Source organism: Antennarius striatus, chromosome 12 (assembly GCF_040054535.1).
Source record: "Antennarius striatus isolate MH-2024 chromosome 12, ASM4005453v1, whole genome shotgun sequence".
NCBI classification, from domain to species: Eukaryota; Metazoa; Chordata; class Actinopteri; order Lophiiformes; family Antennariidae; genus Antennarius; species Antennarius striatus.
In genome coordinates this window covers 5,492,538-5,509,836 of record NC_090787.1, presented here as the reverse complement: position 1 = coordinate 5,509,836, position 17,299 = coordinate 5,492,538, and the positions used below count along the sequence as shown (strand labels likewise).

General features: G+C 46.2%; 1 protein-coding gene and 1 long non-coding RNA gene across 2 annotated transcripts in view; one reads left to right on the top strand and one right to left on the bottom strand.

Annotated features, from left to right (window-relative positions):
• Positions 1–1,036: 1,036 nt before the first annotated feature.
• The window catches only part of LOC137605167 (inactive dipeptidyl peptidase 10-like), a 52,888-nt gene continuing 36,625 nt past the window's right edge, over positions 1,037–17,299 (bottom strand). The window contains exons 6-26 of the mRNA XM_068329630.1: positions 13,667–13,719; positions 12,752–12,833; positions 11,788–11,908; positions 11,070–11,224; positions 10,403–10,500; positions 10,141–10,264; positions 10,013–10,051; positions 9,799–9,906; positions 9,204–9,295; positions 8,878–8,925; positions 8,571–8,692; positions 7,298–7,342; positions 5,944–6,042; positions 5,796–5,865; positions 5,385–5,579; positions 4,773–4,827; positions 4,599–4,698; positions 4,075–4,133; positions 3,613–3,685; positions 3,349–3,422; positions 1,037–3,027 (exon numbers count right to left, since the gene is read on the bottom strand). Of these exons, the coding sequence (XP_068185731.1) occupies positions 2,890–3,027; positions 3,349–3,422; positions 3,613–3,685; positions 4,075–4,133; positions 4,599–4,698; positions 4,773–4,827; positions 5,385–5,579; positions 5,796–5,865; positions 5,944–6,042; positions 7,298–7,342; positions 8,571–8,692; positions 8,878–8,925; positions 9,204–9,295; positions 9,799–9,906; positions 10,013–10,051; positions 10,141–10,264; positions 10,403–10,500; positions 11,070–11,224; positions 11,788–11,908; positions 12,752–12,833; positions 13,667–13,719 (1,950 nt within the window). The 3' untranslated portion in view covers positions 1,037–2,889. The remainder of the gene's footprint in view (positions 3,028–3,348; positions 3,423–3,612; positions 3,686–4,074; positions 4,134–4,598; positions 4,699–4,772; positions 4,828–5,384; positions 5,580–5,795; positions 5,866–5,943; positions 6,043–7,297; positions 7,343–8,570; positions 8,693–8,877; positions 8,926–9,203; positions 9,296–9,798; positions 9,907–10,012; positions 10,052–10,140; positions 10,265–10,402; positions 10,501–11,069; positions 11,225–11,787; positions 11,909–12,751; positions 12,834–13,666; positions 13,720–17,299) is intronic.
• LOC137605168 (uncharacterized) lies at positions 11,108–11,720 on the top strand. The gene is made up of 3 exons (XR_011037695.1): positions 11,108–11,237; positions 11,404–11,509; positions 11,593–11,720. It is a non-coding gene; the product is annotated as an uncharacterized lncRNA (long non-coding RNA).

Sequence of the window (17,299 nt, the reverse complement as noted above, 5' to 3'; positions counted from 1 at the left end):
CAGATGTGTGGAAGCAACAAAGATCATCTGGACCAGCAGTGCCAACCAGGTGAGGGAACTTTATCCTTAACCTTAACTCTAAAATTAACCCTAACCTCTAACTAACTGTAACCCTAACTCCAAATCCCTAACTCTACCCCTAACTAACCCTCACCCCTAACCGCAAACCAGGTGAGGGAAAACTAACCCTAACCCCAAACCTATAACTCTAACCCCTAACTAACTCTAACCCTAAACTTCACCCAAACCCCTAACTCTAAACCATAACCCCAAATCCCCAACACCTAACTCTAATCCTAACCCCCAAACCCTAACCCTAACCCCAAACCAGGTGAGGGAACACTAACCTTATCCCTATCGTTCACCCGAACCGCTGACCTTAACTCTGAACCCTAACTCTAACTGTAACCCCCCCAACATCTAAATCCCAAACCAGGTGAGGGAACACTAACACCAACCCCTTATTTTCACTCAAACTCCTAACTCTAGCCCTAACCTTAACCCTAATCTTAACTCTAACCCCAAACCAGGTGAGGGAAGACTAACCCTAACCTTCACCCAAACCCTTTACGCTAAACCCTAACCCCTAACTCTAATAATAACCCCCCAAACCTCTAACCCTAACCCCAAACAAAGGGAACACTAACCCCAACCCTAACCTTTACCCCTAACCTTAAACCCAAAATCTAACCACTAACCCCCAACCAATAATCCTTAGCTCTAACTCTAACCCTAGCCCAAACCTTAACTCCTAACCTTAAATCCAAACCCCTAAATTTAACCCCTACCCACAATCCCCTAACACTAACCCCAATCCCCTTACTCTAACCCCAACACTAATCCTAACCATATACCAAATCCCTAACTACCCTAATCCTAATCTAAACCCAAACCCCTAATTCTAACCCTAATCCCCAACCTTGAGTCCAACTCTAACCCTTACCCAGCCTCTTCAAACCAAAGGTGAGGGAACCAAAACAAATGAGTCCTGGCACCCGTCTGGTTCCGTCTATCAAGCAGAACTGTTTATGGGTTTTTAAATATTTTTATTCATAATCATCACTAGAGGACAATCACAATACCCCTGAACCTCGACCCCGCCCTTACCTGTAGAACAGAAACAAAGAACAAGCTTTACAAAATCCATCCTAGAATAAAACCAGCAGCTTAAAGGAAACCAGAGACGTGGACTCCGCCCGACCCTGTAGACTAAACTATCTGAGACGAACGCCTCAAAAATAGATTTATGTACACACTCTGCTGTATTGTACTGTACAAAATGTGAGCGACACATTCCCTGTGGACATGCAAACACCTTACTGACATTGAACCGGCCATCTCCGTTCGCCGACGAGCAGTGGATTATCCTCTGGACGGACAGATTGACCTCAAGTCTCTCACATTTTACACTTTTCTTCACATTTTTAAAATTCTTAACATTAAATTTTAATGATTGGGAACTTTTTGCAGCGTGGCCTGAAGCTGAAGGTCCTGCATGGACGAGATCTTCATCATCTTCACATGTGAGTCACAACCTATTCTATCCAGATCCATAGTGTGATGTTGCATTATAATGCATTCATAATGATCTCAGTCAAGCATACATAATGCTTTATAATGCATTATAGATCAACAATCGCTTAACATTACGTATTTAACACAATTCAGACGCTTGTTTTTGCTATAGATGCTCTTACCGATAGAGTTGAGTAATGCTGCTTATAATGCATTATAACTTCAAATACTCATACACAATCAGTTACAAGGATGCATACTAGGTGTTTATCAATGCATTATAATTCACTACGAAGGCTTATTGATGAGGCCTACATAGAACGCAGTTGAATTTAGTTGTAAATCATTATGAATGCATTATAATGCATTATGAATGCTCATGTTCCCCATGTGAATAATCATGATTAAGTTTCCAGGTTTAGCTATGAAATGCTATAAATGTGTTATGACTATAGAAGTGGTCTTAACATTCAGTCACCAGACCAGACGGTCATGAATGACGTTATGGATGCGTTATAATAGCAGCGTCCATGTTGCGGGTGTGGCCTTTATAGGAAGTGTCATGTCTGTGTGGTTGTTGGTTCTGTGTGGATCAGAAAGCGTTAGCAGTTATAATTCATTACGACCGCCCTCATAATGCCCTCCTAGAGAAACCTACCACTGTAGGGACTGGACTGTCTTGAGGACCTGAGTTGACATAGGTGGACGTAGGTTGACATAGGTGGACATAGGTGACACTGCTACTGGATGACTGTGTGCTGACAGTCATAAGGCATTGAACATCTCTACGCAGGACCACTGCACGATAGGATGTGACCGATAACGTCCATTTCCTTCAGGGCAGGTGACGGTGGAGGGTGGAACAGGAAGTGGCGCCCATTCAGGACAGGATGGAGCGACGCCATGACAACCACAGGAGAGGTGAGGTCCACCGTGAATCCGTGTTCAATGCTTCCGCTAAGGAGACTAACATGTTCAAAGTGGGTGTGACCATGCACTGTAACGTGTGTGCGCCCGAAAGATGGAGGCGGTCCTTAGAGCGTGTCCGCCGGAAACCATTTCTTGTTAATGGGCAGGTCCCGCCTCCAGTCCAGGCAAGTGTCACTGTTGTGTCCTTAAGTTATCTTTTCAACACTTGTGTACACACACACACACACACACACACACACACACACACACACACACACACACACACACACACACACACACACACACACACACACACACACACACACACACACACACACACACACACACACACACAGAGTCAGAGCGTGGACAGCTCTATCCCGGTCCGGTCCAGCAAACGTTTGCTCCAAAAGGCTGTGACAGTTTTTCTCTGTTTTTCGAGCTCTGACCCTGAACGTCTCCCGGCTACTCTTCCTCCTCTTCTTCCTCCTGCGGTGGGGGGAGGAGCTGCTCCTTCAGACACTCCCTGTAGAAGCTGGTCAGGGTGGCATAGAGGTGCTGGCGGCTCTGCTGGGACAGGAAATGGCCCTCGTCCGGGTAGATCTGGACAGAGGAGAAATGCAGTCAGACCAGCTGGTCCCTGTGGACGGGTGAAACCCCATCGGGGGGGGGTCTGGTCCAGGTGAGACTAGATGGAGTCATTCGGCGCTCTACATTTCGCTCCCAGTCGTCTCCCTCCTTCCCTTTAAACTAATTATTTCTGTGGCTGAACCTTTCCGACCCGGAGCGTTTGCGTAAAGTAGGAAATTGAAATCGCACTGAAGCTAATATCCCGACGCCGCGGCAGCGCTGCTAGCACATTACATTAACATCATCATCATTTTAATTCATAGACTGACTGAAACGTTAGAGATGGGTACGCACCTGCATGGAGTAGTTAGCGCCCACCTTCACCAGGTTCTTGACGAGCTCAGCAGAATGCTGGAAGTGGATGTTAGCTGGAACAAAGAAACACAAGCCGTCAGCAGGATTCCTCCTGAATCCCAAGCAGGAAGAGGCAGCCGGGTCCGGACGGGACGGGAACGCCTCGGCGAATCCCTCGCCGCCCGCTCAGATAACCCGCCCCTTTATCTCCTGATTGAAACATCCGCCCCATGACGGTTCATTGTGCTGCTTTTGGTCTCTTACCATCTGCGGTGCCGTGAACCAGCATCAGTGTCTGATCCCGCAGACCCTGAACGTTCTGCAGCAGGCTGGAGAACTGGGAAGGAACCGGAGATAACAGGGTCAGAGAAGTGGGAACGGGAGAGGCATTTGGAGCAAAATGAAATGAGACGCCGTGGAGACGAGAATGATATCCTGGTTGCACACAGACAATCATCTGATCCAGGTTCAGGTGTTCATGAGGTCAGGTGACGTGATTCTGGAGACCACCAGAGGCACAAAGTATGACCTGGACCACTAGAGGTACGAGGCCTGGACCACCAGAGGCACCAAGTATTAGCTGCAGGCGGTGGTGGCTTGTCTCCGGGACGACAGCTTTTTAACCTCGTCTGGGATCTGACAGCAACCTGAGAGAGACGGAGCTTCGCCGCTGGCGCCGAACGGTAGGCGTGTCAACCGATACCAAAGATCAGCCCAAACACTCACCTGGTACCTGCTGTCGTCCCGTAACGGCATGCCCAGGTACCTCTCCGAGAACGCCGACGCTGTACAGATGACAGGGAAGGAAGTCAATTCAGCAACTTCCTACCACGGCGAAGAGGAAGTGACATGCTGTGGTGGGTGGAGACCTGCCACGCAGGAGGCTGCGCTGCTAGCTTAGCTGCTTAGTCAAGGGTTAACAGCTGGTTTCAGGGTAGACATACAGAAGTGGTCCCAAACACCTGGGTCGTGGACTGGTACCGGTCTGGGGGTCAGTCAGTACCGATCCGTGGATTATTTGGTCTGTTGGTCAGTCGGTCTGTGGGTCAGTTGGTACCGGGTTACACAAAGAATCCAGAACTTCCATTATTTCAATTTTCTTTCTGATCTGATTCTGAACGATTTTTAGTTCTAAATGAGTGGATTCTCTCCTCCACGTCTGTTTATCAGTCACTGTTGACGCTTGTGGAGATGCTTGCCTCGATCACATGATTACCTTCCTAAAGGGGCCTGACTGGTTGTGGACTCACCATAGAGTTTCCAGTCCGTCACTGGTGACATCGCACAAGCACACTTGAAGAGGTTGTCAATGGACTTGAGCATCATCAGCGTTATGTAGGCTCCATAACCCTGAACAGACAGATGTTCATGAGACCTCTGCAGGAATTCAAACATTCCAACTGAAGACGAGGATGTGGGCTCACCTTTCCAAACAGGGCTATCCGTGTCCGATCGATGTACGGAAACTTCATCAAGTACCTAGAATGGAAAACAGACGCCGTGAACCCGGAACGTTTCTGCTTTGTGTCCAAGAAGCAGAGGAACTGAAGGTGATGAAGATTAGCACAGCTATATCTTTATCACTCCAGCCATGTTTGCTAATTACCTCCACCCTGGAGTTTATTAAACATGTCTGTTGGCTGGAGTTTGCTGGGATTGTTTGGTTGATTTGTTGATTCTTTGGTTGATTTGTTGGATTGTTTCGTTGATTGATTTTTGGTAGATTTGGTTTTTTTACTTGATGGTTGTTAGTTTTGGTTGGTTGTCAGACAGATGGTTGGATGTCTGGGTGGATGCTTGGGTTATGTAGTGTTATGAACTAATCCATTACCCAGTACTCTAGAACCACCACCAGGTGGGGTAATGGAGTATCAAGTTGTTTGGACCTAAACCCAGAGGACAGTCACATGTGTCAGGTTCCGTTGGACCGTTGGTCCACAGTGGGGGTGGGGGGTTAGAGTTGAACGGTGTGTCACGTCGGTGGTTGGGGTTAGAGTCGGGTGGTGTGTCATGGCGGTGGACGGTCCGTGACCTACTGGACGGCTGCGATCTGGTCCTGAACATCGACGGTTCCCAGCCTCTGGTAGACCTCGTGGAGAACCCTCTGGCCCTGGAAGCCACTGCCCCGCCCGTCCAGACGAGCCACGATGACGCTGTCCGAGCTGACCAGCACCGAGTCCCAGTCGAGGGAGTAGAGGTCGGTCACCCCCTGGCCACCGGGGGCGCTGTCACTGCACAAAGAAGACATGAGCGACTGAAGACCTTCAAGACTGACGGACGAAAACGAGACACTGTTGGGTTCTGGATCTGACTCCTGTGGACCGGTACCCCAAACTCAGCGCCACACAAAGGCTCAGGTGAGTATTAACAGTAGTGATGGAAGAGGTCTTCAGAAACAGGAAATTCCACAAGACTTGAATGTTCCGTTAGCAGGTGTGTTTACGTACAGCAGCAGCAGGAGGCCGTAGTGACGCGAGTCGGAGAAATCCGGTGGGTACGAGATCTTCAGAGGCAAATCTGGAAAACAGAGTAACAACAGAGCTGATATGAATGATTCTGGATTCACAGGAATGCTGCAGGAAACGTTCTTCTCACCAAAGTGTTCCATGGGAACCGATCTGAAGTCGGTCAGCTGGATCCGTTTGTGCTTCAGCGCCGCCTTCAGGACGGAGTTGTTCTCCAGGATGTAGTAATCTGAGGACGGAGGGGAACGGGTTTCAGTTTTCAGGTGCGTCTGCATACAAATAACCCGTAATCACCCCAGAATGTGTTCAGAGTCCCCCCTCACCGACACCCCCCCCCATCAAGAACCTGTGATGGAGGATAAAACAGGATTCCAAAAGATCCGCTCCGATATGTTTTGATTTTACCGTCATTATCAAGGATTCAGGAACAGAATACATTAACAGGATTTCATCTGTGTGTGTGTGTGTGTGCATACTGGCGTGGGTGGGTGGGGGGGGTCACCTTGATATTAACAACACAGGTTTGAATCCCTGGAATCAGGACTCTGGTTTATTCCACACGTAACTCTTCTACAAACGTTTCACCAAACTGTGTTCTGTTTTTCCCCATTACAGCAGGAGTGTCAAACTCAAGGCCCGAGGGCCAAATGTGGCCCCCCACAGCATTTTATGTGGCCCATGAGAGCAGAAAAGGTCAGAGTGTCTAAAAATAGTCTTTCAAAAGTGTGCTTTGACCAAAAACTACATTTCCCACAATGCAGTAATTCAACCTTCTGATGCTAACCTGTGACTAAACAGAGATCTGATCCCACCACCTCCCCATCGGGCCTCTGAACTGTCTAAACCCAGAGCTGGGGGTGTTTCCTGGGGGGTCGCGCCCCGTTCTTCCACAGAATTTCATGGCGGTTTTTCAAAAGACATTTCAGCTCCAACAGCTGGCGTCAAACACGAGAGCCCCCCTTCCCTCCACATGTAATAAAGAACGACTCCCTGCTTTGGCCGTTTTCCCGCGTCGCCATCTGAGCAGCAGCCAAATGAAATGGAATCCATCCAGCATTTCTAATGGAAACCCAGAATCAATAGATGTCTCATTACGGAGCCACAGGGGGGCGGCTGTGGATGGACGGAAATCCAAACGACCTCGGGCCAATCGCTGGCGAAAGCTTTCCAGGAAACAAACCGCAGATGGACAAGAAGGTGTGAAGAGTGCTCGTCTGAAGGAATGAGTCCTCCTGTCGCCAGGGATTAACCAGAACCACGAAGGAAATTCAACCCGATCCGTTAAGACGGGTCGATCTCAGAAGAGCCAGGAGGAGACGACGACAAACCAACCATTTACGCGCAAACAGATGGCGGACATTTCTCAGACCGTTTTTCTCCAAAAAAAACCCGCCGGTACTTCCTGTCCAGGGTGGACAGGAAGTACCGCCGGTGGCTTCCTGTTAGCGAACTGACGTCCATGAACAACCAGAAGTGTTTCTTACTTGAGTTGCTGAGGCTGTGCAGGATGACGGTCGGCGCGCCGGGACCTGGAAGCAGACAGGAAACCTCTGGTTAGCATCAGCGGTAGCATTAGCGGTAGGGGGCGGGTCCAGGTAACTATTCGGGTTCGTTTGAGAACTGTCTGACCAGCTAAGAGTCTTTCTGAATCCAGATGGTGACGTCATCAACAGACGCCAGACACACATCCTGGCGTGGGACTGTTGATGAATTGTGAGGTTTGCGTTCCTCCAGCTGGTTTTGAACAGATAAATGGAACCTGCTCTCTCGATAAACGGTAATGGGACGCTCCCCTTCCCTGCCGGCATCAATTAGGGGCCGGCGCCGCTCGTTTCCCTCCCTAACGGCCCCAGACAGGCAAATTAAGGCCGTTTGAGGCGACCTCTGGTGAACCACTCAGACGGAGGTTAATGGGATGGCAGCTTTCCTCCACGGCTTGCCTGAATCGCTTCCTCTTCCTGCTGCGAGCGGGCGCCGCCCCCTTCCTGTGGCGGTTACTTTGACCTTTTTCGTCCGCAGTCACACAAACGCTTCATTATCTCCAGCTGCCTGCACCTAAACGCCGGCGCGTCTGTTACGCCGGGCGTTAAAGAGAAGCTCCTGAGGAGAATCAGGCGTGATCTTCCTCCTCCTCCTCCGGCGGGCTTTCTCCATGGTTTTGATTGCTTTCAGCAAAAGTCCAATAAATCAGCGCGTGGATGATTCTGCTGCGAACAAATTGAAACCGCAAACAACGTAAACAGTTGCCCTCCATTAAATAAGCCACTTGTTGCCAAACAGCACTACCTGAAAGTAATTACACACAATCGAGCAGCTAATTATTCTAATTTCATGCCTCTCATTTGGAACTGATGAGGATGAAACTCAATATTCAGAGGGTGACAGATTACAACGATGACATCTGCCAGGAAGAAAATGACTGACTGAATAAATCACAGTGGAATCTGTCGACTGAGAGACGCTTAAAGGAACGCTTCAGCTAATGCTAACGGTTAGCATCACGTCAGGAGAAACAGGTGGGCCAGCTGAGGAGCAGATGGATGGAGTATGTACAACTTATTGTAAAAATTATTGTACAAATGCATTTATTTCGTAAAATTTATTATGTAGTTTAAATAAGTTTAGAGGGCCGGATTACAAATCCTAATGGGCCGTAAATGGCCCGGGGGCCGCAGTGTACCAAAAATGTACCAAAAGCCACACCCCTTTGCGGAACAAGCCAATCATCTCAGTTCCAGCACGCCAGGTGCGGCCTACCTTTGCAGCGCAGGATGACATGCTGGTGGGCGGGGCTGATGTCGGCATCCAAGTACAGGCAGTGTGTTTTCTGTAGCTCGCAGGTCAAACAGCGGCGTGGAAACAGGCCAACCGTTTTAACGCTGAGGAGAGAAGATCATGAATTAAATACGAGACCGCCAACGAGCCGAGCGCCGGTGTGAAGCGCTGGATTTAATAAGACGTAACGATGGAGCAGTCGGCCCCCGGAGAGCGATTCACTTTGTGATTGCGCCGCACGCAGCTCCACAAACACAAACTGCCACCGGTGTACGATTACAAAACAAACCTGAAAAGCTGCCGTCGTCGTGGCGACCCCTCCGTGCTCAGAAAATAACTGCAGAGAAACAAAGAAGACTTCATTACCGCCCCACGTTCACAGATATCACCATTAACAAACAGCCTTGAAGGAGCTCATTCCTCTGAACATCCACCAGCGGAGCTCCAGTGGACACCAACGTCCTGAACGACTTATTTTGACAGCTTGTTTTCCTTTACATGAATAAAGGATTTTGTTCCATGACTTGATGCACAGAAATTTACCAGAATGCAGGAAATAAAAACATTTAAAAATTAAAATATGCTCAATGTGTGATTCCCTCGGTTTTGACTCACAGGTCGTCGGTGTTCTCGTCGTAGGCGATTATCCTCGTCACCTCCCAGTTCCCCGATGTCAGGTGTCGGATTTCATTCTGATCTGCTCTGAACTGCGAGAAACAGAAGAAGAAGAGTGTCTGGAGGTCATTGGTTCAAAGTCTCCAAACATCCACCTGGTTTGATCCAATCACAAGACACCACGTGAACCTGGACTGTTTCACCGGGTGAACCTGGACTTGGGTTTCTGTTTATTCTCCTGGTCATGTGACTGGTTGTTTGTTTGTTTATTTGAAGTCTTTCCTGTGACTCTGAGCTGTAAACAGGTGATAAACGGTTAAATGAGTTCTTATCCAGAGGCTTTACAACAGAGCGATAACAGCCAGCACATTGTGGTTGTTGCCATGGCGCCAGATGGCTGATTGGCATTTTGGGGTGAATTAAAGGGACAGGATGAACACCTTTAGGGACGAGGGGATTAAACCAGTGAACAACTGTTTCCTTGTTTTCTTGTTGTTCTTGCCGGTGGAGACGATGTTATGTTTGATTCTGTTACTCTTAAAGGTGAGGTCACTTCCTGTTGGAGCACCGCCCCTCGGCGCACCTGGAGCCTCACCTGCGTGGTGAACATGGCGATGTGGTGAAACTCGCCCCGTCCCCCCTGCTTGACGGGGACCGTCAGGAAGAACCTGCTGCCATCCTTGGAGAACACCGGCTCCTGGTTCTGCAGGAACAGAAGGTGCATCAGCTGACAACCGCAGGCCACGCCCACATCCGCCCCAGCGTTGTGAGTAATGCTAATGCTAATGCTGAGTGGAATGATCTGTTACCTGTTTGGATAACCAGAGCTCAGAACTTTCTTCATGTCTCTGAAAAACAGCAGCAGAACGTCAGACAAGTGAATCAGTGTGTGTGTGTGTGTGTGTGTGTGTGAACACACACACAAGTGAACACACACCGTGACGCAGGCTCCTGTGGTGGTGTCACACACTGTCAGGATGGAGATGTTCTGGGCTCGATTCATCCACCTGACCGCCGTCTTGGTCTTGCCGATCCACGTCACCATGGTAACGTAATGTTCCCTGTGGGCGGAGTTATAACCACAGTTCATGTTCCGCATGTGACCCACCTTTGTTGCTATGCTAACGCTTTCACCGGAAGAACCCCTTTACTGCTTTAGATGACAGAGGTCAGAGGTCACGGGTCTTTGGTCGTCTCACCGTTGCTTCAGCGTCTCCGGCGGCATCAGCTCCAGTGTGTGCGTCGGCCCGTACAGGTTCACCACGTACAGCCTGATGGCGGGGTTGGGCTGGCCGGCCTGCAGACACCAGTTTAAGGACGTTAAACACGCCTTTATTTTTGTTCACATCCGGTCGACGCCTAAACCAGAACCTCTGATGCCGTTAGCGGGTTCTGGTGGCGCTGCAGGGAGTCTGCTAACCAGCAGCTAGCTTATAGCTAACACACAGCTACCTTTGTGTAATAACAAATACCCATGTGTAAAAACAGCTGTCTGTGTAATAACAGCTACCCGAGTGTAATAACAGCTACCCGAGTGTAATAACAGGTACCTGGGTGTAATAACCGCTACCCGAGTGTAATAACAGCTGTCGGTTTGTAATAAGAGATGTCTGTGTGTCATAACAGATATCCATGTGTAAAAACAGCTATATGCATGTATAATAACAGCTGTATGTGTGAATAATAACTGTGTGTGTAATAACAACTGCATGCATGTAATAACAGCTATGTGTGTAATAACAGATGCCTGTGTGTAATAATGCCTGTGTGTAATAAGTTACCCAAGTGTAATAAGAGATATATGTGTATGTAATAAGATACCCATGTGTAATAACAGTTATATGTGTGTTAACTGGGTGGGGGTACCTTGGGGTAGGGGTACTGCTTTCCTTTGGGGTACATCACACCGGTGAAGCGAGGTAACACCATGTTGGGCACCATGCTGTCATTCAGGACTAGGAAGGCCAGCCTCTCCCCATCAGGTGACCACCAGTGGGCCACATGTGATTGGAGGATCTCCTCTGTTTAGAACAAGTAAACCTTCATAAACACCAGCCAGTCGTTTCCGATTCTTAATCAAAGTTTTAACTTAATCTTTGAAGCCGGTCTGAAACAAAAACTGTCTTTGGTGGTGTTTCGTTGCTCTGAATTATGTCTTTAGAGATATCATTTTGTCTTGATGTTTGTGACCCTTTCACAGTAAAAGAGACTGTGTTGACACGATGTGATGACGGAGGCGCTAACACCCCGATACGGGATGAAGCTAACGCAACAAAAAAGGCTCTCAAAACATCTCCGGGTCTGAGGTCAGCTTCACAAACATAATTAAGACTTAAAGGAGAAAACTGCAGCAGTTCTTCACATTTACATAATCTCCTTTTCTCTGCAGAGGATGGCCGAGTCGCGCTGAAGCACATAAACGACCAGGAAGCATCTGCACACACTTTATTAATATTTAATCCCTGCTGTTACGAAGAGACCTCATGTTCTGCTCTGTGTGATAAACCGGTCATCATCATCATCATCATCATCATCATCACCTCCTACTGGCGACATAGAGGACAGCGCCTCAGCCAATCAGCACCTTCATAGAGCCAGTCGGCGATCCCGTTGAAGATGACCCCTTCCTTTCCAGAGGATGTCAGCCTGAGGGAGATGCTCTTCACGTCCGACTGGTAGTAGATGTTGTTCTCGAAGATGTAGATCTCCAGGAACACAGGATCAGATACGTATTTATTAGCACAGCGGAAAACGTTTTAGTCACCCGTTACAAAAACAGCATTTAAAACCACGGTTCGACAAGCCGTCTCCATGGAAAACAGGTTAGGCTAGCAGCTACTGTTAGCATTTTAGCCGGGAGTGGATGACATATGCTGAAGCAAACCTTTTAATGAGTGTCTGTCTGTCTGACAAGCTAAGGCTCAGCTAGCGTAGCATTAGCTCGTCCCTGTTGAGATGCTGAACTCGTCTCAACCAACAATTACCACTCAAACTTTCAGACTCCATCTGTCAATGTCTGTCTTTCCAGAAACCCATTTGATTGGACACAGAAAAAGAGTTAGCGATGCACGTCTCTGGGTGGTCACATGACCTCACTGGTTTAACGTTTCTGAAAATTACACCAGTTATACTGAAAATAAAGACCAAAAACGATCATGTTTATCACAATAATCAATTGATTTCCATCAGTAAGCATACGCTCCTAATGGGCGGAGCTTCCAGCTAATTCAGCTAACAGCTAAACTATAACAAACCCATTTTTTTACAAATTAGACCAATGAGAGGATGTTAAAACTAGTGAGACCTTCTCCATCCTGTTTCTAGAGAGGCTAACAAGGCTAACAATGCTATGTTCACCACTTAGATCCTTAAGTCCAGCACCCCGATCACCATAGCAACCTCCTGATGGAGTCGTGTTTGATTTGCGATCAAATGTTAATCGCTCCGCTAAATTAGCTTGGCTAATGTTTTAGCTTTCAGCTTCAACAGTTTCACCTGTTTAAGCTAACAGTCGTGATTGGAGAGAATTAGATGGGCGTGGCTCTTACCAGCTGCTGGCCTTGAACTCCCCAGGCGGCATACTGCAGGACCGAGTTCAGCACCTCGGGGGGGTCCAGCTCCCACACCTCCCTGAAATGATAAATAATAATAAATAAATAAGTTTATCGTAAATATGGGATTTCCCACATTTTCAGACCTGTGAAATTTATTTTCTTGATTGAATTACTTTTTCATGATGTCTGACAATTTCAAAAATGTGAATAAATTTTGCCAAAAAAACCCATCTTGTTTTATTGTGTCTTATATATTTATGAAGCACAGTTTCGTCAATGTCATTTATTGTCAATACTTATAAATAAGCTCATCTGTTAGCCGCCAGAGGAAAAGATAATGTAGATAAAATCATCAGAATAAATGAGGTGCCTGATTCAATATGGGCATTCAGCCCCTCTCTGTGACTGACAGGCAGTCTGACTGACGCAGTAGGAGCTGATTCATCCTCATCCAGATGCTAACATGCTAACGCTAAGGCAGAAAGAGTCCATCCAGCTCTCTGGTTTACAACGAGTTGGCAGGAAATCAATGTCAGCTTCAAGGACAAAGTTCCTGAATCATTCTTTCTCTTATTCATGCGACACTTAAACACGAACAAAACCCATAAAATACAGACATTTAGAATCATTTATCATCGATTAAGAGTTTAATTTATTGTGAAAGAGCATCGGTTTCTAAAGGTGTAAGGGTATTCATGTCACAGTTTAACAACACGTAACAGCTGTTTCACATGATGTTTATATGATGTTTTGTTTATATGATGCTTCATGACTGTTGACATAATGCATCATAAAAGCAGCCTGTGTGTTCACACTGTGAGTGATGTCTTCATACAAACTGTTAGCAGGACGTTTCCCTTTATTGATGCTCTTTACCGTTGCCTGGCGGCGGCGCTCACAAACACTCACCGTGTGTGGATGTTGTAGATGCTGTAGGAGGCCATGTAGGAGTGACGGTACAGCTGCAGAGGAATAAAGACCAGAGAGGCAGATTAAAGGATGACTGTCTGGAATGTTAGCGGCAGAAGCGCCGCCACTGTCGCTGATAATGACACGCTGACAGAAAATGAAAAGGAAGAAGGCGTTAAAAACAAAACAGATGGCTGGCTGCTCGCTCAGATACGATCTGGAGACAATGTGATTTGCATGCCTGACAGCTGTGGGACGAGACATTTTAATTCCATCAGAGGAAGCCATCATCGCCTCTGAGGCCTGGGAGATGAGGAGGAGATGGAGGAGGAGAAGGAGGAGGAGGAGAAGGAGAATGAGGTGGAGGAGATGGAGGAGTTTAATTCCTTCAAACTCTTGGTTTGATCAATGGCATTTTAAGGTGACCCCACCCCTGGGTCCCATGTGTCAGTGCACTTCACAGTTCACACCGACCAAAAAAAATTTTTTTAGACTGACCCATCGCAAAATTTTTTTTGGAACAAAAAGTTTTTATACATCAGCCAACCGAAAATAAAAAAGTTATACACTGACCGACCAAACAGAAAAAAAGCTTTTTCAGACCGACCAATCTAAATAGATTTTTTTTACCCCAACAACCTGCCAAAAAAAAGCATTTTTAGACAATGCAACTGACTGAAGAAAAGTTTTTTTAGACTGAACGATCAACCCACAAAAATTTTTTTGAGACTGAACCTTTAGACTGAACAACCCAAATAAAATTTTTGTAGACCTGCCAAGCAAAAAAAAAATTAAGACTGACAAAAGAAAACAAACACTTTAGACAGACTGACCGAAAACATTTTTTTAGACCAACTGTCTGGAAAAAAGTTTTTTTAGACTCATCGACACACACAAAAAATTTTCAGACCAACGAAACAAAAATGTTTTTTATAGACCTACCGACCGAAAAAATTATATTTTTTCACGACCCACAGGTCAACCAAAAAAACAATTTTTCTGACCCGCTGGTCAACGAAAAATTTTTTTAAAAGACCCGCCGGTCAACACAAAAAAGTTTTTTTAACCTACCACTCTAAAAATATTTTCTGATCCGCCGGTCCACAAAATTTTTTTTTTCAGGACCCGCCGGTCAAGACATTTTTTTTTTTCATGACCCGCCGGTCAAGACAAAAATAAATATTTTCTGACCCGCCGATCAACAAAACATATATTTCTTGACCCGCCAGTTAACACAAAAAAGTTTTTTTAACAAACCACTCTAAAAATATTTTGTGAGTCGCCGGTCCACAAATTTTTTTTTTTCATGACCCGCCGGTCAACAAAATTTTCTTTTTCATGACCCGCCGGTCAAGAAATTTTTTTTTTTCATGGCCCGCCGGTCAAGACAAAAATAAATATTTTCTGACCCGCCGATCAACAAAACATATATTTCTTGACCCGCCGGTCAACACAAAAGAGTTTTTTTAACATACCACTCTAAAAAATATTTTCTGATCTGCCTGTCCACAAAATTTTTTTTTTCATGACCCGCCGGTCAACAAAAATTTTTTTTTCATGACCCGCCGGTCAAGACAAAAATACATGTTTTCTGACCCGCCGGTCAAAAAAAAAAAAATTTCTTGACCCGCTGGTCAACACAAAAAAGTTTCTTTAACCTACCACTCTAAAAATATTTTCTGATCCGACGGTCCACAAAATTTTTTTTTTCATGACCCGCCGGTCAAGAATTTTTTTTTTTTTCATGGCCCGCAGGTCAAGACAAAAATACATGTTTTCTGACCCGCCGGTCAAAAAAATATGTATTTCTTGACCCGCCGGTCAACACAAAAAAGATTTTTTAACATCTTCTTTTCCTTTCGGCTTTTCCCTTCAGGGGTCGCCACAGCGAATCAATTTCCTCCATCTAGCCCTGTCCTTTGAATCCTCTTCACTCACACCAACTATCTTCATGTCTTCCCTCATTACATCCATAAACCTCCTCTTTTGTCTTCCTCTAGGTCTCCTGCCTGGCGGTTCAAAACTCAGCATCCTTCTACCAATATATTCACTATCTCTCCTCTGGACATGTCCAAACCATCTCAGTCTGGCCTCTCTGACTTTATCTCCAGAACCTCTAACATGTGCTGTCCCTCTGATGTACTCATTCCTGATCCTATCCTTCCTGGTCACTCCCAGAGAGAACCTCAGCATCTTCATCTCTGCTACCTCCAGCTCTGTCTCCTGTCTTTTCCTCAGTGACACTGTCTCTAGACCAAACAACATCGCTGGTCTCACCACAGTTTTGTACACCTTTCCTTTCATTTTAGCTGATACTCTTCTATCACACATCACACCTGACACTTTCCTCCACCCGTTCCATCCTGCCTGAACACGCTTCTTCACCTCTTTTCCACACTCTCCATTGCTCTGGACTGTTGACCCTAAGTACTTAAAATCCTCCACCTTCTTCATCTCTTCTCCCTGTAACCTCACTCTTCCACTTGGGTCCCTCTCATTCACACACATGTACTCTGTCTTACTGCGGCTAACCTTCATTCCTCTCCTTTCCAGGACAAACCTCCACCTCTCTAGCTTCTCCTCCACCTGTTCCCTGCTCTCACTACAGATCACAATGTCATCTGCAAACATCATAGTCCATGGAGATTCCTGTCTAACCTCGTCTGTCAGCCTGTCCATCACCATAGCGAACAAGAAGGGGCTCAGAGCTGATCCCTGATGCAGTCCCACCTCCACCCTGAACTCCTCTGTCACACCTACACACACCTCACCACTGTCTTACAGTCCTCATACATGTCCTGCACTGCTCTAAAAAAATTTTTTTTTCATGGCCTGCCGGTCAAGAAATATTTTTTTTTCATGGCCCGCCGGTCAAGAAATATTTTTTTTTCATGGCCCGCCGGTCACGACAAAAATAAATATTTTCTGACCCGCCGATCAACAAAACATATATTTCTTGACCCGCCGGTCAACACAAAAAAGTTTTTTTAACATACCACTCTAAAAAATATTTTCTGATCCGCCGGTCCACAAAATTTTTTTTTCATGACCCGCCGGTCAAGAAATTTTTTTTTTCATGGCCCGCCGGTCAAGACAAGAATACATGTTTTCTGACCCGCCAATCAACAAAACATATATTTCTTGACCCGCCGGTCAACACAAAAAAGTTTTTTTAACATACCACTCTAAAAAATATTTTCTGATCCGCCGGTCCACAAAATTTTTTTTTCATGACCCGCCGGTCAACAAAACATATATTTCTTGACCCGCCGGTCAACACAAAAAAGTTTTTTTAACCTACCACTCTAAAAATATGTTCTGATCCGCCGGTTCACAAAATTTTTTTTTTCATGACCCGCCGGTCAAGAAATTTTTTTTTTTCATGACCCGCCGGTAAAGAAATTTTTTTTTTTCATGACCCGCCGGTCAAGAAATTTTTTTTTTTCATGTCCCGCCGGTCAAGAAATTTTTTTTTTCATGGCCCGCAGGTCAAGACAAAAATAAATATTTTCTGACCCGCCGATCAACAAAACATTTATTTCTTGACCCGCCAGTCAACGCAAAAAAGTTTCTTTAACCTACCACTCTAAAAATATTTTCTGATCTGCCGGTCCACCAATTTTTTTTTTTCAT